Source organism: Bison bison, unplaced genomic scaffold (genome assembly GCF_000754665.1).
Source record: "Bison bison bison isolate TAMUID 2011002044 unplaced genomic scaffold, Bison_UMD1.0 scf7180017864166, whole genome shotgun sequence".
Classification (NCBI taxonomy): Eukaryota; Metazoa; Chordata; class Mammalia; order Artiodactyla; family Bovidae; genus Bison; species Bison bison.
The window spans coordinates 2,054,389-2,075,299 of record NW_011494738.1 but is presented as its reverse complement, the minus strand read 5'-3'; the positions used below and the strand labels follow the sequence as shown (position 1 = coordinate 2,075,299).

The 20,911-nt window shown below is 40.6% G+C and overlaps 1 protein-coding gene across 1 annotated transcript in view; it reads left to right on the top strand.

Annotated features, from left to right (window-relative positions):
* ACYP2 (acylphosphatase 2, muscle type) overlaps positions 1–16,313 on the top strand; it is a 181,147-nt gene extending 164,834 nt beyond the window's left edge. The window contains exon 4 of the mRNA XM_010841682.1: positions 15,701–16,313. Coding sequence (XP_010839984.1) covers positions 15,701–15,815 — 115 coding nt within the window. The 3' untranslated portion in view covers positions 15,816–16,313. The remainder of the gene's footprint in view (positions 1–15,700) is intronic.
* The last annotated feature ends 4,598 nt before the right edge of the window (positions 16,314–20,911 follow it).

Below are 20,911 nucleotides of genomic sequence, written 5' to 3'. Positions count from 1 at the left end.
GGTGGCCAAAGTACTGGAGTTTCAGCTTTAGCATCATTCCTTCCAAAGAACACCCAGGACTGATCTCTAGAATGGACTGGTTGGATCTCCTTGCAGTCCAAGGGACTCTCAAGAGTCTTCTCCAACACCACAGTTCAAAAGCATCAGTTCTTCAGCACTCAGCTTTCTTCACAGTCCAACTCTCACATCCATACATGACCACAGGAAAAACCATAGCCTTAACTAGACAAACCTTTGTTGGCAAAGTCATGTCTCTGCTTTTGAATATACTATCTAGGTTGGTCATAACTTTCCTTCCCAGGAGTAAGTCTGGGTTAGAATAAACAATTCTCTTGCGCCTGGCTGGCTCGTTCTCTTGGACGCTGTGCCTTTGGACCCCTGAAGCTGACAGATGTTTAAGGAGTGTAGCTACCCTGAAGCACCATTCTGGGAAGGGCACACAGGCATGGAGAGAGATGCCTGAGGAGCCTCAGCTGTGCCAAACCCCAGGTGACTGAGTTCTCTCAGGATGCCACGCCACACCTGTGAGTGAGTAAGCCATCCAGTTATCCCAGTCCTCAGGCTTTGAGCCACCCTCTACAACAGGCATGGCAGAAATGAGTTCTCCCTGCTAAATTCCACCCACACTGTAGACTTGTAAGCAGGATATTCTTTTAAGTCTCTAGGCTTGAGGGTAGCAACTATACTAAAAAGTGCTGTGTATCTGACTCTTTGCAACCCTATTAACTATAGCCCACCAGGCTCCTTCTGTCTTTGGGATTCTGGCAAGAATACTGGAGTGGGTTGCCATTTCCTTCTCCAGGGGATCTTCCAGACGCAGGAATCGAATTCGGGTCTCCTGCATTGCAGGTGGACTCCTGCACTGCAGCAGAGTCTTTACTGCTGACTCATCGAGGAAGCCACTGTAGTAATGGGAACATTCCCTAATTAGAACATTGGCTATACACTGCTATGCGATTATTATTGGTTGATCACCATGGAGAATATTATGAGCCTTCAGCACATTCCTTTTCTGGCTAATTCTCTCTGTGGCGAGGACCTACAACTCCAGCAGCCACTGGCTAGAAAGGCCTTCACTTCCTTTACCCTTCTTAAATCTAGGAAATCTTTTGCCTTCCAAAATTGGAACAAATCACCTCTTTCTCCAAGCGAACTGCCTTAAGGTGGGGTTTGTAAACACGGGACAGTAAGTGGTAGGTTTTTCTTGTCTCCGCCCTAGAAACAAGGACTTACTAGGATATGCTTCCGTATAGTCCAAGTGAAGAGAGAGTGTCCTCAGGAACAAAGGAACTGTAAAGAAAACCACAGTCTCATTAACCTGTGTGAGGCAATGAGGTATTAAGAGAAAAGCAGTGGGTGGTACAGAGTTCTTTAAAAGGTGATCAATATTTCCATTTCAGTGTTTTCTAGGGAAGAAGGTTTTAACATATGTTTCCTAGGCCAAAATACACCTAAACTGGAGAAAGAACAATCTATTGTAATTCTATCTCATTAGTGTGCTTCCCCAAATGGAAAATTCTTGTATAGATAAGATGATATATTTGACAAATAGAGCACCCAATATAAATGAATACATGGTATTACATTTTTATAAATTGACCTATGAATTTGGTTACTATGCATTTGTTCCCCTGAACTTGATCATTTCAGAGAAAGCTTTTAAGATCAATTTCCTAGACCACTGAAGACCACTGGCGTCTCCACCAATGTAATGATGCCTCATAGGAGTCTACAGGAAGCTAGCTGCTGTCTTTGATGTAGGTTTAGCTGTAGCAGGAAATAGTGTGTGAAGAGAAGAGGCTCCCAAACCTGAGTCCTCACCTGGCTGACTGCCAGGATAAATAGTGCTTTCTAGACCCAGTGTCAAGGAATCTGGTTTCCTTCACAGCAGGACCCATCTTCTGGCTTCTAACTTCTGAGACCTCAGAAACTTTTAATGCTATTCAAATGCAAACATCCCACTCTGAGCTTGGATTTATATGCCTACTTTGAATAGCCTCATCTAAAAGTCACTTGGAAAACGAAATATGACAGCTGCTTACTATGTACGTCGCTTTCAGTTCAAAAGAAAGTGAAGTGCTAAGTCGCTCAGTTGTGTCTGACTCTTTGTGACCCCGTGGACTATAGCCCACCAGGATTCACTGTCCATGGGATTCTCCAGGCAAGCATACTGGAGTGGGTTGCCATTTTCTACTCCAGGGCATCTTCCTGACCCAGGGATTGAACCTGGGTCTCTCACATTTCAGGCAGATTTTTTACCATCTGAGCCACCAGGGAAGCCCTTCAGTTCAAAAGAGAGAAATGTAATTAATTAAACTGCATTCTAACACCAGACATTCTCTAATCTCCATCAGCCCTACTTTCCCTGGAGGTGGAGGACCACAGCACCAGAACCCCCCTCCGCCCTCCTCTGCCCCCCACAGTCCCAATTTCAAGGCCAGGGTCAGGAGGGCAGCTTCGGAGAAGGCTGCCCTGTAGATATATGTTTTTATGACCTCAGAACGATGTGTGTCTCACTGTAATGGAAAACATATCTAGCAAAGTCAGTTGTAAGGTAAAACTCTGTAAATAAATCTCCACACCCCCTTCCAAAGATTTCCTTCATAAAAATCAAGGGAACAGCATCAAGGAGAAAAAGAAAAAAACATAACACAACCCTCACAGCTCTGTGTGTTTATATTAATACTTCACTTTGTTCCCAATACAACTCGAAGTGATTTGTGAGGCTATGTAAAACTGTAACAAGAGAGTGCACATTTACAAGTGAGAAAGGATAAAAAACAAGGGTGGGGACATAAAACAGAGCCAGCAACAAAGCTTTTAAAAATGTCTGAAATAATGGGCTCTGCGCTGGGTGGGTCACAGTTTGGCTCTAAACTATCAGCCTATCAGCCAATGGCATCGCCCCAACAACTCAATTTGCTTGTGAGCATTTTGGGGGAGTGGAGAGGTCAGGGTGAGGGGTGGGGGGGTGGAATACAGGCGAGTCTGGCCAACTCCCTTCTAATTTGGCTCCATGTAGGAGTAGATTTGAACACATCCGGAATAGAAAACATCCTAGACTGTGTGTCCTTAAAGCACTCCTCGACTATTGTTCTGAGGCAAGATGCTTGTAAATATCGGAAGACACTGACTTCAGAGAAGAGGCAGGCTTGGCTTGCCAAGAACAGAACCTTAACATTGTGTGAAGCTGTTGTGTCTCTCTTCTTCTCCATAATCTGACAGCTCTAGAGACTGATCTGTTCTTGCCATCTTCATTTCTTCACTTCCCCCTCACTCCTAAATCCACTCTCATCAGGATTCTACACCACCACATGACTGAAGCTGATCCTGGAGAGGTCTGCAAGGTATCCTTCAGTTCATCTTTCACTTGGGTCTCAGGAGCATTTGGAAGTTGACATCTCTCTCCTTAAAAATATTCTGTATACTTAGCTTTTCCAATATTGCAGGAAGTGGAACCCTTTCAGGGTCCAAGAGTGGGCTCTTGTCTAACACTTGGAAATGAACTGCCCGAGAAGACACATGTGCTGACAAAGCAAAAGACTTTATTGGAAAGGGGCATCTGGGCAGAGAACAACAAGGTAAAGGAAGTCAGGCGTCCTGCTCAGCCACCTAGCTCAGGATTTATGGTAATGGAGTTAGTTCGCAGGTTGTCTCTGGCCAGTCATCTTGCTTGGCCCAGTATTGGTCTGACTCAGGGTCCTTCCTGGTGGCATCCACATATCTCAGCCAAGATGGGTTCTGGTGTGAAGGATTCTGGGAATTTGGTAGGATATATTATGGGCTGGCATCCTTCTCTACCACCATGTTCCTTATTGGGACCTCCTATCAGGAGACAGTTCATCATGCCTGGCCAAGGCAGGAGGTTTTGGTCAACAGTTCCCTAAACTACCACCACACTTCATGGTTATCTCCCTCTTCTTTGGTAACTCTTTCTACCTGTCCTCTATGTGCTTCTGACGGGCCACTTGGCCCGTCAAGGTTTTCCTTGGGATTCTGTTCTAGTGGTAAGAAGAACTCCGGGTCAGAGAGAGTTTACAAAACTGTTATCATACAGGACAAGGGAAACAAATATATATATTTCTAATCTTTTGTACCCCATAGTGTAGGGTACATGAAGTTCTTGTTAACTGAATATCAGCAGTGCCTGCATACTCACTCAGTTGTGTCCAGCTCTTTGTGATCCCATAAACTGTAGCCCACCAGACTCCTCTGTCCATGGGATTTCCCAGGAAAGAATACTGGAGTGGGTTGCCATGCCCTCCTCCAGAAGGATCCTCCCAACTCAGGGATCAAATTTGCATTTCTTAAGTCCCCTGCATTGACAGGTGGACTCTTTACCGTTGAGCCCCCTGGAAAGCCTCTAGGACTACACTAATACAGAAACCACTAGCCACATGTGGCTGTTGAGCACTTTAATGTGGCATTGAGATGAATTGTAAACGTAAAATAGATTTCAAAGACTTGACATAAAAGTATGTAAAAGAGCTTGTTCATTTATTACTTATATAGATTATATCTCTTTATTTTGGATATACTGGACTAAATAAAACATTGCTAAAATTAATTTCACCTATTTTACTTTTAACGTGGATCCTAGAACATGTTTAATTATACATGAGGCTCACATTACGAAGCTGTTGGACAGTGCCACCTTGTATAATTTTAACAAGTTCTGCATCTATTAGCAAGTTACATTCAGCATTCCTGATTGTATGCATGAATATATACATGTATGTGTATTGTAAATGTAAATTCTCCTTTGAATCAGAATCTTCCAGGTTCCCTCATTAATGTACTGAATAGAAATCTTTGACACATCATATTGTATTTGCATGAGAATCAGTTTTAAAAGCTTATACTTTAGCAGCCAATGCTATGGAGTTGCTCCAACAGGCCCATTTAGATCTGTTCTTCTAGCCCTTCAGTGGTTTTGTAAGGAGTTAATTCCCTATATTAAACTCCATGTAAACTAGCTAAGGTGGTTTTCATTACCTGACTGATATAATAGCTAAAAGTTATTAAGTGCTTCTGTTGTCGTTTGTTCTTTAGTTGCTGTCATGTCCGATTCTTTTGTGACCCCATGGGTTGTAGCCCCGCCAGGGTTCGCTATCCATGGAATTTTCCAAGTAAGAATACCTGAATGGGTTGCCATTTCCTCCTCCAGGGCATCTTCCCAACCTAGAGATCAAACCCACGTCTCCCACATTTCAGGTAGATTTTTTTACCAGTGAGTCACCAGGGAAGAGTATTCTCTAGATAGCCTTTCAAACGATTTACACAGATTCTCTTGTTTAACCTTCACAACGATTCTCTGAGGTAGGCTACATGCTCTCCTTTTCACAGATGAAGCACTGAGAGTTTAAGAAACCTACCCAGGATGACCAGCTGGGAAATGGTAGATGGATTCACATCCAAGCAGAATGATCCTAAAGTCCACTCCATCACCACTGTGCTCCAGCAATGATTTTCTTGCCACTAAATGAAACACATGAGCACACCTATCACTTTGTGGACCTGGAAACTGTGGTGTGGCAGAAAAACTGGAGGTTTCGATCATGCCTTCACTCTTGCCTTCTCTGCATCTAGGCCCTTGATTCAGCTGGCTGGTTCTCAGTGTCCTGGGCATAGCTCATATTGGGTAGTTCTTGCAGACTCTCCTCAAAATGAGGAGGTTGAGTGACATGCCATCTCCCACTGCAGCTGAGAAGCAGCTCCACCTAGAACAAGAGTTTTCACTAGTGGAGCTAGTGCAGTGTGTGCCCTGGAGGGTCACAGTTTGCCAAGCAGGCTGTCCATGGTCTTTAGCAAAGGCAGAGAACAGTAACATAACTGCTCTTAAGGGCCTGCCCGGTGTCAGACATTGCCTTAGGCAATTTATATACATTCTCTTTAATCCTTTCACTAGCAGATAAGTGGTATTATCCTGTTTTAAAGATGAAGAATCTGGTCTCAGCTTAATTATGGATATTCTAGGATTCCCCTGATAATCACTGAACTAACTAATACCTAACAGAAACTCTAGACATTATATCAAAATGCCTTCAAAATGCTTGTATTGATAATAAATATGTAGTATTTGTCCACATGTAACTGAATAATGAAACTTGCTAAATAAGGAGAATAGCAAAAATATTATATGCTGTCTTTCCATTATTAATGTTAGTTTGAAAGCTTCAAATGAGCAGACAACTCAATATTTTCCAGCATGTATCACGTTAGCTTTTAATTCATTAGCTGTCTTTTCCTACTGTCTGCTTTCTTGCTATGGTCTACATTTTATATTGGTGCTGCAGAGATATGCGAAAGGATTATGCTGCCCCACTTTAGTCCTAGGAAATAGAACTGCTATGAATTATTAATAGTATTGGCTTTCTACTGCTTTATTGATCATTCACCTCTTTGTTTCAGAGGATATTTGTTAGATGGGATTTTTCCCCCCCCCACCCCAGAAGCTTACTATGTTTTGCAGGAAGCGCTAACTGGCTTGAGTTGCAGAACAGATGGTCCTCTGTTGATTTCCACCTCTACCTGTGATGGGGTTCCCTCCACGCCATGCTTCTGTATCCTTGCTCAGTGACAGGTTAATAGGGAAGTTTTCAAACGGTACTCTTCAGAGCTCTTAGGATTTCCCAGCGGTGCCTGAGGTGCAGTTGGTGGGAAAAAAGGCCTGGGGTGAGGGGCGGGGTTCTGCACCACCCACCCCCACCCCAACTGTTCCCTTGTTCAAAGAAGCACTTCACTCCTGCTATAAGCATTAAGCTTTGGGGCAAGATTATGTTGGGAAGATTCTTTTTTTTTTTTTTTCAAAAGAAGCATAAATTTTTAAAATTAATACAGCACATAAATAGTAGGTGTCTACATACTTGGGATATAAAGAAAATGTCTAAGGATCATCACAGTATGTATGAGCATATACAACCAGCTGTGCGCTGAATCTGACTAATGTGGTGGCATGTTACGTGAGTGGGTTTGCAGGATGGACTTGGCCCTCCTGTGGTGTTCAAATAGTAACTGACTTCACTCAGAGTTTGAGTGAAGGTCAGTGCACTCTGAGTGAAGTTCAGTGACTATGTTTATTTATATAGTGAGTAAACTCACAGTCACAAGAAATACCGTAAAATTTAGGGACTGGCAAAAATACATGGACAGATTGCACGAGTAAACTTTGTTCACAGGCTTATATTCAGGTTATCAGGTCAGTTCCTAGGTGGCTCAGATGGTAAAGTGTCTGCCAGCAATGTGGGAGACCCGGGTTCGATCCCTGGGTTGGGAAGATCCCCTGGAGAAGGAAATGGCAACCCACTCCAGTGCTCTTGCCTGGAAAATTCTATGGACAGAGGAGCCTGGTAGGCTAGAGTCCATGGGGCTGCAAAGAGTCGGACACGACTGAGCGACTTCACTTTCATAGGCCTCTAACTTCCTTTAAGAGACTGAATATCGTCATTATTTGAGTTATTTCATAGGAGACGGCCACAGGCAAAATATTTATTCACTTTCTGTAATAAAAGCAACTATGTCTTTACCTTTCAAAGAGTTTTTAAAAAAATACACGAGGGTTTTGTTTTGTGTGAGATAAAAATCAAAGCGTTAACAGGTCATGCTCAGGGTTCCTTTCTGTGTGTGGAGTCCACAGACCCTAGGAATGCCCCTTCCTCTCATGCATGGAAGGCAGACCTGAGGAGGGCAGAAAGGTGACAGAGACTCAATTCATTCAGTAAATACATATTGAGGACCCACTCTCATTGGGCATCCTGCTAGAGGGTGGGAATCCTCCCTTCCTAGAATTTGCATTCTACTGCGGAGGAGGCAGGTAGTGAATACATAAACATATAAACATAGCAATTATAGAATGTGCTAATTCCCGTGATGCTCACAACAGCATGGGAGTGGGGCCCTTTTTAGCTACAGACCATCAAAGAAAGGTCTCTGGGAGGGCAGACACCTAAGTGCATTTTAGAAGGCCACAGCTGGTCTCTTTGCTGGCTGCCAAGGCCATAAATATGTGGCACTTACTGTACTTGATGGCTAAGTGTGTGCCATCTGCACCCACGAATTAGAGACAAGGCTGTGGAAACCTGGAGGGGACTGAGAGTTGGCGACTCTCTGAACAGGAACAGAAAAACACAGCATTCTTAATTTATTAAACGAATAGATTTTTCCTTGGTCATTTAATATTTATCAGCATTGTTTTATTAATTTCTTTTTAATGCAAAGATGGCCTGCAGAACACTTAAATGTAATATGTACAAGATCATCGTCCTTTGCTATTTCATAAAAAATTGTTTTCACAACTGTGTATGGTTCTCATCAACCATGTAAGAAAGTGTATCCATAATAAAATTCCTTCTATTATTTCCTCGATTTGGGGAAGAGAATTAAACTTCACAAAAATGAGTTTCATTTTCAAAATCTCTATATGAGGCACTTACTTGTATTAGAGTGAAGAGAGGACATGGTTTTCAAGTAATTATCAATAGAATTTTCCAGTTTACATCCTTTCTTTCATTTTGTTTTGTTTTTTTAAAGCCTGCCAGTGGATCATGTTGCTTAAACAAAAATATCTGAAAGATATATGCATACAAAGCCAACTCAGATTTACAGCAGAAATAATGGACTTCAATCTCTTTCAAGCAAGCATAACTCACCCAGACATCCAACCATCCATTCAGTATTTATGTAGTCTACAAAACTGATAGGTAAAATATGCTGGAATTAGAGCATGTATTAGTATATTATGATCTTGCTGGCCTCTTGGCTGGGTGCACTGTTCATAATTCAGTTTTTCTCTGTAGCAGTTCTCTAAATGGCATGTAAATAGCCAAAATATGGCTTAAAAAAAAAAAGTGAAAGTGTGAGTTGTTCAGTTGTGTCCAGCTCTTTACGACCCATGGGCTGTAGCCCACCAGGCTCCTCTGTCCATGGAATTCTCCAGGCAAGAATACTGGAGTGGGCTGCCATTCTCTTCTCCAGGGGATCTTCCCAACTGAGGGATTGAATCTGTGTCTCCTGCATTGCAGGCGGATTCTTTACCATCTGAGCCACCAAAATGTGGCTAGAGAGACTAAAATAAAGAGCAATTTGAAATTATCCTGTCAATGTGTTAAAAGTTGACAGAATGAATTTAAAAATACATGGGGTGGTTAACCTAGGCATTCCAAAGAAAAGGAAAAAACTATTATATCACCAAGGAAGTTCAGTAAGGTATCTGATTACAACATGAGAGATCACTAGTTTCTGTATGTACCAGTTTAAAAATATGATAATTAAAAAGCATCTTGTTCAAAACAGCAAAACAACAGTACATATCTAAGTATAAACTTACCAAGAAATATACAGGGTATGAATTGAAGCAAACAAAATTTTAATGAGGAACATAAACACTTGAACAAAAGTAGACAAAACAGTTATTTTTTTATACAGGACTCTTGAAGTTTAATACTTTTCAAAGTAATGCAAGAGCATCAGTCAAGAGAACATATTTTATAAAAACATAATTTGGTTTAATTTACTATAATTGGTTTCCAAGTGTGTTTTTAAAAGCAGTCTACAAAGATTTCTTTTTTGTCTTGCTTTATGAGAAATAAGGGCTTTCCTGATAGTTCAGTTGGCAAAGAATTTGCCTGCAATGCAGGAGACTCCAGTTTGATTCCTGGATTGGGAGGATCCCCTGGGGAAGGGAAAGTCTACCCACTCCAGTATTCTGGCCTAGAGAATTCAATGGGTCCACGGGGTCGCAAAGAGTCATTATAGATAACACTGTATCATGAAGATTTTGGGGGATTCCCTGGTGGCTCAGAGAGTAAAGAGTCTGCCTGCAATGTGGGAGACCTGAGTTGAGAAACATTGATCAGCAGATTGCATCTTTGAAAGGGGAGGTCAAGTCACTCAGTTCTTTGTGAGAAATAAATAAAAATTATTCAATTATTGAATTTGCTTGCTTTATTCATTTTTAATACTTCACCTTTATTCATAAATATTCATGAAAAGTAAAGTCAATACTGAATAATTTTAATACATATAACTTTTAAAAATTATTTTTCATTTTATATTAGACTATAGTTGATTAACAGTGTTAGTTTCAGGTATACAGCAAAGTGATTCAGTTATACATGTAAATGTATCTATTCCTTTTCAAATTCTTTCCCCATTTAGGTTATTACAGAATACTGAGCAGAGTTCCCTGTGCTATACAGTAAATCCTTGTTGGTTATCTATTTTAAATATAGCAGTGTTTATATGTCAGTCCCAAACTCCTTACTTTACCTCCCTCCAACAGTCCCCCTTTGGTAATCATAAATCATTCTGTAAGTCTGTGAGTCTGTTTCTGTTTTGTAAATAAGTTCATTTGTATCATTTTTTTTTAGATTCCACATGTAAGCAATATCATATGACATCTGTTTTTCACTTAGAATAACAATCTCTAGGTCCATCCATGTTGCTGGAAATAGTATTATAGTAGATCCCCTGCCTGGGCTTCCCTGGTGGCTCAACTGGTAAAGAATCCACCCGCAATGTGGGAGACCTAGAGAAGGGAATGGCTACCCACTCCAGTACTCTGGCCAGGAGAATTCCATGGACTCTGTAGTCCATGGGGTCACAAAGAGTTGGACACAACTGAGGGACTTCACTTTCCCCTACCTATGAGTGAGTTCCATTCCGAGAGGGCATTTATAAGTCCAGTTTGTTCGGAAGTCCAACAAAGACAGCCTAGGTACCCAACTAACACAATCGGCTATATAATGCTGTACTATAATTTTCACACAAATAATACATATAAAACACAAAAAATTTTTTAAATCTTAACAGTACAGCATCTTGAAAAATACAGTAATACGGTACAACAGCTGGCATCCAGGGGCTGGCATCAAGTGAACAGGCAAGAAGAGTTACTGATTGGAGGAGAGAGAGGAGGTGGGAGATGGTAGAGCTGAAGGGTCATCAGCACTAGAAGCTGGAGGGCAAGCTGCAGTGTCACTCACACCTGATGCTGATGGCACAGGTTCTGGTTCCTTGCTGGATTCAATTCTACATGTCCTCTTGAAGAAACAACCAGTGGTGTCTGGGTAGTAGCTCTTCTTTTCCTGCCATGGATGACATGAAAGCACTGGACTGCACCCTCAGTCTCTTTGATTCTTCAGTTACTTCTTCCTTGTGCCTCTTTGTCCTTTCTCTGGGCTTCCAATTCCATCAGGTCTTCATTAGGAAGCTCCTCATGTGGCACAGCCAAAGTACTGTAAAGTACACGAAAGTACAACCACGTGTGGAGGATGCACACACATGACATGGAATACCACTCATCTGTCAGTGGACATTCAGGGTTGCTTGACATTTAGGGTGTCTTGGCTCTTGTAGACAACACTGTGCAATGAACACAGGTGCATATATACTTTCAAACCATTGTTTTCTCTGATATACGACCAAGAGTGGGATTGATGTGTCATACGGCTTCCCTGGTGGTTCAGACAGTAAAGAATCCGCCTACAATGTGGAAGACATGGGTTCAATCCCTGGGTTGGGAAGATCCTCTGGAGGAGGGCATGGCAACCCACTCCAATATTCTTTCCTGGAGAATCCCATGGACAGAGGAGCCTGGTGGACTACAGTCCATGGGGTCCCAAAGAGTCAGACGTGACTGAGTAGCTAAGCACAGCATGGTAGCTCTATTTTTACTTTTTTAAGGAACTTCCATAGTCAGTCAGTCAGTTCAGTCGCTCAGTCATGTCCGACTCTTTGCAACCCCATGAATCACAGCACGCCAGGCCTCCCTGTCCATCACCAACTCCCAGAGTTTACTCAGACTCACATCCATCGAGTCAGTGATGCCATCCAGCCATCTCATCCTCTGTCGTCCCCTTCTCCTCTTGCCCCCAATCCCTCCCAGCATCAGAGTCTTTTCCAGTGAGTCAACTCTTCGCATGAGGTGACCAAAGTACTGGAGTTTCAGCTTTAGCATCATTCCTTCCAATTTACATTCCCACCGACAGTGCAGGAGGGTTCCCTTTTCCTTATACCCTCTCCAGCATTTATTGTTTGTAGACATTTTGATGATGGCCATTCTGACTGGTATAAGATAATATCTCATTGTAGTTTTTATTTGCCTTTCTCTAATAACTAGAAATGTTGAACATCTTTTCATATGCCTCTTGGCCACCTGTATGTCTTCTCTGGAGAAAATGTAGGTCTTCTGAATATTTTTTTTTTTATTGGGTTGTTTTTTTTCCTCCAGAGAACCAGCTTTTAGCTTCATTGATCTTTTCTGCTGTTTTGTCTCTATTTCACTTATTTCTGCTCTGATTTTTATGTTTTCTTTCCTTCTATTAACTTTGGGTTTTGTTTGTTCTTATTCCTCTAATTGCTTTAGATGTAAGGTAGGTTGAGGAAAGAACCCCATTTTAAATATCTACGTATGCATCCCAGTATCTAGAATATACCTTTCATGCAGTGTTATTTATTGAAATGAATTAATGGGTACTGTTGGACTATGTGGTTCCTTTTCACATTAAGGGGGATTGCAAAACTATGACATTCCAATCTCATCCTCACTAATTAGATAAAAATTTGTGACTGGTTATTTTTTGTCTAGAAAAACACCTCTGCCATTTACAGATCTGAGCCACCCCTATCAAGGGCAAGAGCAGCACATAAAGAGCACATCTTTCCAAGGAACAGATGACTGGAACACTCCTAGGTAAGTAGGCAGGTCAGGCAACATGGATGGCGTGTGTGGAGCCATGGCATAGAGGGCCCCTCCACTTCTCTCTGTCTCATACACACACACGCTGGTTCCAGTTCCTTTCTTATTCTCTATTGAGTCCATTCAGATCTGGCTTTCACTCCATGAAAACTGTTCTCGTCAAGGTCATCAGTGACCTGCATGTTGCTAGACACAATAGTCAACTCTCAGTTCTCACCTCACTTAACCTGCCAGAATCATTGCCCAGACTGATCTCTCCTGCTTCCTGAGGGCTTCATTTGACTCCCAGGACACAGCTGCTCTCCCAGTTTTTCTCCTGCCTCACTGGATTCTTTCCTTTGCTGGTTCTTCTTCTTGAGCTCTTAACATTGGGATGCCCTATGGTATACTTTGTGGGCCTCTTTCTTTTTCTATCTACATTCCTTTTCTTGGTGATCTCATCCATTCTTATGGCTTTCAGTGCTGTCTATCTGCAGACAAATTCAAATTTTATCTCTGCAGCCAGATTCAGGGTCCAGCTGCCTACTCAGCATCTTATTCAGATGTTTAATAGACATCTCAGATTTAACATTCTAAAACTGAACTTCTCACCTTTCCCCCCAATCTACCCTTCTCACAGTCTCTCCATTTCAGTACATGACAATCCTATTCTAGTAGCTTTTCAAACCAATAACCCAAGTGTCATCCTTCAGTCTTCTTTTTCTGGTACCCACATTCAGTGTGTCAGCAAATCTATTGACTATACCTTCACAGTCAATATATCCAGAATCTGATCCCTTGTCAACACTAACACGGCTCCTACTCTGAGCAAGTTACTTAACTCTCTGTGTCTCTTTCCTTATCAATAACTTAATAGGGAAAATGGACTACAGCTTATAGAGTTAATGTGTGGGTTAAAGGAAACAGTAAAGAATTCAGCACAGTGCTGAGCAAACAGGCAGTGCTTCATTAATGTTAGCTTTTTATTGTTACTGGTCTTTCTGTTCTAGAGGATTTCAAGGAAATTTGGGAAAATTGAAGCCATAAGCCCTTTTCATAATAACTAAACTTTATTTTTCAACATGTGCAATTTTGATTTTTGAGATTTCAATTAAATGAGTTGAAGAAAAGAAAATGTGGTGATGGCTTATCTTCTGAAAAAGAAGTAAACATTCACCTTACCCAGAAAAACTGTCACAGTAAGAACCAAAAAGAGGGTCACAACAAACTGCTATTTGTAAAATAAATAAGATACAAGGATTTAATCTACAGTACAGGGAACATAGCCAATATTTTATAATAAACTTTATAAAAACATTGAGTCACTGTGTTGTACACTTGAAACTAATATTGTAAATCAACTATACTCTAATAGTAATTGAAGAGTTAAGTAGCAAAAGGGCAAGCTTCCCTGGTGGCTCAGTGGTAAAGAATCCACCTGCCAATGCAGAAGACACAGGTTCGATCCCTGGTCCAGGAAGATCCCACATGCTGCGGAGCACCTAAGCTTGTGTGCTCCAGCTACTGAGCCTGTGCTCTAGAGCCACAGCTACTGAAGCCCGTGCATCCTAGAGCCCATCTCTGCAACAAGAGGAGCCACCGCAGTGAGAAGCAAGCGCACCGCAACTAGAGAGTAGCCCCCTTTCCCTGCAGCTGGAAAAAAACCCGCACAGCAATGGAAACCCAGTACAGCCCAAAAGATAAAAATACCTAAATAGCATAGGGCAATCTGAATCACTGGAATTCGTCTCCAGCCTGTTAAGAGTAATTTTCAGCTAATCAGACAACTGTAGCTTAGGAAGTATTTTTAATTCAAGGTTATTGAGATTGTTACATACAATACTGCATAGCTATACACATCACTAGTTTCACAGCCTCAAAGGCCTTTGGGGATATCAGGAAACTTACTGTTTCTACAACAGCTGGGATAACAGCTATCAACTGTACAAAAATGCTTATTATTAACCTGTAGTCCCACTTAATTTTCATCCCAACTAATTATTAATAGGTAGAAAGATTCTTGAATATCCTTAAAATATCTAAGGTATCAACAATATTACAGTAATCTTATTTTATATGAAGCATCTCAGGTAAGTACTCAAATGTATAAATTAGACAAACAATATCACTACTAAATTAAGAAAAAATATTGTACTATATAAGCAAAGGAAATTTCAGAACATTTGTCTCTTTAATGCAGTTACTTTGCTAATATGTGATATGAAATGGTTTTTGAATAGATAAGATGTTCATCTAATTTTGTTCAAATATTTACAGAAAAATCATTCATTTTTTATTCTCTCTCTCTCATCCTGCATATATATATATATATATATTCAAAATGGTTTAAGAAAAGATGTTCATCTAATTTTGTTCAAATATTTACAGAAAAATCACATTCATTTTTTATTCTCTCTCTCATCCTGCATATATAATCTACCACGTGCTGGGTAGTAAGAAAAACCCATGGTGAATTGTTTTATTCTTTACAAAAAATATTTTTATGTTGCTGCATATAACAGCTCAGTAATAATGACCTTGGATATTTTAAAAGGAGGGAAATTACTCCACAATGAAATCATCAGGAGTTGACTATGCTTAATTGGTCATTAGCTCTTCTTTGCCCACATTTGATTATATGTTAAACTCTATGATATTTTGATATAAAATTTATATTGTGTATATAATTATACATATATATATGTATATGTGAGAGACCCAGGTTCCATCCCTGGGTTGGGAAGATCCCATGGAGGAGGGATGGCTACCCACTCCAGTATTCTTACTAGGAGAATTCCAAGGACAAAGGAGCCAAGTGGGCTACAGTCCATGGGGTCACAAAGAGTCAGACATGACTGAACAACTTTGAGAGAGAGATGTCATGTATATCTTTTATATTACATGCAAAAGTTGCTTATTAAACATACACTCCCATTGTTTATGTGGGATCACCGTCATTGTGGGATCATTTCAGCTAGTCCATATACACTAAAATGCTAATTTTTATTTATTTATTTTTTGTAGGAAGTCCTGGCTGAGCAAGGTTGGAAGTCCTAGTTCTCGCATTGACCGCACGAACTTTTCCAATGAAAAAACCATCTCTAAACTTGAATACTCTAGTTTTAATATTCGATACTAATAGGAGTTAAATTAAAATTGTAATGCTTATACTGTACAATAGAATAGACTGTATTCTTAAGTCTGCATACTAGAGTGACAGTAGCAGAATAGGATAAAAAAAGAAACTTTCTGTTCCAAAAGCTGCAACATTATGTTACTAAAAATGCTTGCCAATGAAATAGTTTTACTCAACAATGTTTTTAACAAGCCAAATTTAGCATTCTAAAATTTTAAATGTCATTACAAAATACTTAATATTTTATTTAAACTTGTCTCATGGAATCTTTAATTCTAATGAATATTATGACATGTTATTTGGCTGGACATAAAATAATAAGTTAACCACTTAAAAATTATTTTGGGGTATTATCTGAATTGAGTTCTAAAACCTCTGAAAAATAATTTGTTGTTAAAGTTGAGTACTTTGTTTAACAACAGCAAAATAACCAGTAGTTTGATATAAATGTATATGATGATCAGCATAGCCTTAAAATCAATAAAGAGTTAACTTTAAAAACTCTGCTTGAATGAGAACATGATTCAGTACTTCTATCGGAGCTACTTAATGCTTTCTAGGAACCATATTCTTCGTATGGTGAACAGAGGAGTGAAGAAATGACAATGGTAGTATACAGCAAGCAGCAAGGTTTATATCTGCAACTACCCATAATGGATGCCCTATGAACCAGAAAAGGGACTGAGAGTCTAAATAAATCACACTGTTCCCCCAAATTTGGGGACTTCCCAGGTGGCACTGGTGGTAAAGAACCCGCCTGCCAATGCAGGAGACTTTAAGAAATGTGGGTTCAATCCCTGAGTTGGGAAGATCCCCTGGAGGAGGGAGAGCATGGCAACCCACTCCAGTATTCTTGTCTGGAGAGTCCCGTGGACAGAGGAGCCTGGTGGGCCACAGTCCATGGGGTCACACAGAGTGGGACACTGCTAAAGCGATTTAGCACAGCACAGCACATCCCCGAAATTTGGCCTGTCATCTGGAGATTCTCACATACAGATGATAATTAAGCCACATAGTATTTTAACGCAAAGTTTTATTTCTACACCACAGAATTATACTCTGGAGAAATGGAGACCTTTAACTCAAATACTGGGGAATTTCAAATGTTATAGGTACAATATATACTTACATAGGGCCTTCCCTAGTGGCTCAGATGGTGAAGAATCCGCCTGCAGTGCAGGAGACCTGGTTCAATCCCTGGGTAAAGAAGATCCCCCGGAGAAGGGCATGGCTACCCACTCCGGTATTCTCGCTTGGAGAATCCCATAGAGCAGCCTGATGGGCTACAGCCCATGGGGTCACAGAATCTGACATGACTGAGCGATTAACACACATATTCACATATTTCTTCAGTGATTTCCAATTTTTTGTAACAATGGAATCCATTAAACCAATTTACATGGAATTTAATACATAGAGCAAGTGGAAAAGGGCAACCATTATGACTGAAAATGGGGTTCTGTGGAGCCCTGAACGCTTGGTCTCACTTTGCTTCCTGGATCTTGTCACCTGCAATTGTCCAATAATTTCAAATGCCTTGGGAATGCAGACTAGAAGCCATTCTTCTATCTATCGAGCAAAATTCTATTGCTACACTCCATGGCATAGAGAAAGACTTCAGGCCACTCTTCTCTATCCGCTGCAAGGTTATAATTAAGGAGATGAAGCATGGGCTGCCTTTGTTCACTCACAATGATTAATTTAATGATAATACCAATATCAAGTGTACATAAGAGAACATGCCATTAGAGAATGACAAAGATTTTTTTTAACTTTCTAAATACCCTTAAAGGAATAAAGAGCTTTCCTATTATTTTAATATCCTCATCATGTAGAGGATACTCTGTTGTGTTATTCACTTGGGTTTTGCTCTATTTCGCTACTCCTGGTTCAAGGAAGGTAGACAAGTCATTGAGTTCCTTTGTCTCAAGAAGGGTTTTGGTGCCAGATCCCCTGAAGACAACTTTTCTTCCAAGATTTCATTTTAAAGGGGGCATTATGTTGTGAGTTGAGGAAAAAGACAAACACTACCCCTTTAGCAGGTACAAGAAAAGCAGAAGTGCCAAAAGCAAAGGGGACAAGGAGATGGTCCAAGACTTTAAAGGCAATGGATTTCCCAAGAGATGGAGACCTTCCTCTTTCTCCCCAATAGCACCTCTGAGGGGATGGCCAAAACAGAGAAGAGAATAGCTATGGTCCACGCAGAGAAGCTGGATGCAAGGCGCAGGGGCTCCCAGCCCTAGCAAGATTGCTACCCCACAGGTGCTGCAAGACATCCTGGCTACAAGAAAACACGGTGGCCTGGAAAGCAGTCATGGAACTGGTATGGACAAGAGACCAGAGAAGTCTTTCCTCAACGTTCTGTTTACTTTAGACTCTTTATTACATGATCCTTTTGAGGATGAAAGATTCAACTTCCCACCTCCCAGCCAGAATGGGGCTTGAAGCGGGCTCAATTTGACTTAAAGTAAAACAGACATTTCTTACAGTCAAGTTGAAAATGAAATCTGTATCTCTTTACACATAGAAAGGCTAAATGCTTTTAGAAAAATGCAATCTCAGAAGTGACACCAATATGTCACTTTTTATTACCCTGATTTCCTCTGGTAGTTCCCTTCCCTGCTCTCTTCCTAAGAAAATCACACTCTGCTAGCACAATCTTCTGACTGCACAAAGTGAATCACATTAGTCAAGGCTGCTTAATGATTAATACAGAACTAAGTTCTATTACTGGATGAAAAATGTTGTAGATAATGATTAAAAATGGGTGGTTATGAGTGGATAGAAAGAGAAAAATGGTAAAGCAATTTTAAAAATGTGTTATCGAGACCAGACAGCACATCCTAACAGTGAAGTTAATATGGCAAATTTCATACTGAACTCATGCAGGAACTTTTACATTTACATACCATATTTTATCTTAATATGTTATATAATTTATCATATTAAACATATATTTTGTTTCATAACAAACCTTGATAGCTTTAATTTTTCCAAAATTGGGCATTTTTTTTTTTTAAAGGAAGAATAAAACAACTAAGCAAAAGATGAGTTTCTACTCCAGTGACTGTCACCTGGGAGTCTCTACACTCCACATGCCAATACCCTCCTCAAGAAGCAACACACTGGAATTAGGGGAATATGATTTGTTAAAGCAGGTAACTATGTTTTATATTTATATAAAAATGCCTTTTTAAAAAGCTAATCTGAAAAGTAAAGCTCTTGACTGGAAACTGAAAAGTGAAGTCGCTCAGTCCTGTCCGACTCTGCAACCCCATGGACTATACTGGCCATTGATTTCTCCAGGCCAGAATACTGGAGTGGTAGCCTTTCCCTTCTCCAGGGGATCTTCCCAACCCGAGGATCGAACCCAGGTCTCCCGCATTGCGGGCAGATTCTTTACCAGCTAAGCTACCAGGAAAGATGTGAAAGATGGATCCTTTAGCAAGTTGGGCACACAGAAGCAATAAGGGTGTGGTAGAAACGGGAGATTCTTCTATTAGGAAAGCTATTAGGCTTCTAAGCTTGAGAAAAAGCAATTCAAGTTTCATCAAAGACTGGGAATCTCTAGGTAAAGGGGAATTCCTTGCAGCCTGAAGAAGGCCCGTGCTTCAAAAGTAGGCACTTGTGGTAACAAAGAGCACTGAAAGGGGAAACTAAGCGATGGGTGTGGATATGGCAACAACCCTCAGTAGTTTGACTTTGCTGGAAGGTGGTCACCATTTTTACAATGAAACATTTTCAACTCTATCAAAGGGATCTTTCAGAAGCACATGTCTCTAAACTCATATAGACAACAAACAATCCATTTTTAAAAATTAGCTTGTATTTGGAAATATTTTCCATATAGTAGAGGACAAGATTTTCACGTCTGGAACTCATTTCAGGAACTGAAAATAGGCACCATGGTATGGTAGAGGGTATTCTGGTCTAGGAATCAGGAGACCTGCATTCTGGGCTCAGCCCACCCAGGGATTAACTGTACGCCTAGGTGCCCTCAATCACAAAGTCAAGAAGTTGGACTGAACTGGGACTTCTCCCAGGATTCCCATTAAGACAGAGACCTCCCAGGAGGTGGACGGAAAGCTACTGAAGGGGAATGAGGAAGCTGGACAGCTGAGAGCTCCAAGGAGAGCAGCCCTACTCTACTTTCTTTCCTATATTAGGATTCTCCAGAAGACATAGTTTGAGATTAATTCTGCCTCAAACAAAGAAACAACAAAGACACCAAATCTAGTACCTTGGGTCTTTTCTAAATCTTTATAAGTGCCAAACTCAAATGCATTGCCCATTCTCTTGATCACTCTTGTCATGTCAGTGTGGTAGGTGTACTTGACCTGCAGACATTTTCACTATTGTGACGAGTGAGTACTAGAAATAAATTTTTAATTTTCATAGGGGCCTCCATAAAGGTCCAAAGTAGTTAAAATATTTCTGAAATTAATGTTCTGTTGTCTTTTCTATTTTGATGTTGCCAAAATAAAAAAAGATGCAAGAGGAAATACAAAAATATAATTAGTGGCTTAATGTAATCCCAAAGAAAGGCAATGACAAAGAATGCTCAAACTACCGCACAATTGTACACATCTCACATGCTAGTAAAGTAATGCTCAAAATTCTCCAAGCCAGGCTTCAGCAATACATGAACCGTGAACTTCCAGGTGTTCAAGCTGGTTTTAGAAAAGGCAGAGGAACCAGAGATCAAATTGCCAACATCCACTGGATCATTGAAAAAGCAAGAGAGTTCCAGAAAAACATCTATTTCTGCTTTATTGACTATGTCAAAGCCTTTGACTGTGTGGATCACAATAAACTGTGGAAAATTTTGAAAAAGATGGGCATACCAGACCACCTGACCTGCCTCTTGAGAAACCTATATGCAGGTCAGGAAGCAACAGTTAGAACTGGACACGGACAACAGACTGGTTCCAAACAGGAAAAGTAGTACATAAAGGCTGTATATTGTCACCCTGATTATTTAACTTCTATGCAGAGTACATCATGAGAAACGCTGGGCTGGAAGAAGCACACGCTGGAATCAAGATTGCCGGGAGAAATATCAATAATCTCAGATATGCAGATGACACCACCCTTATGGC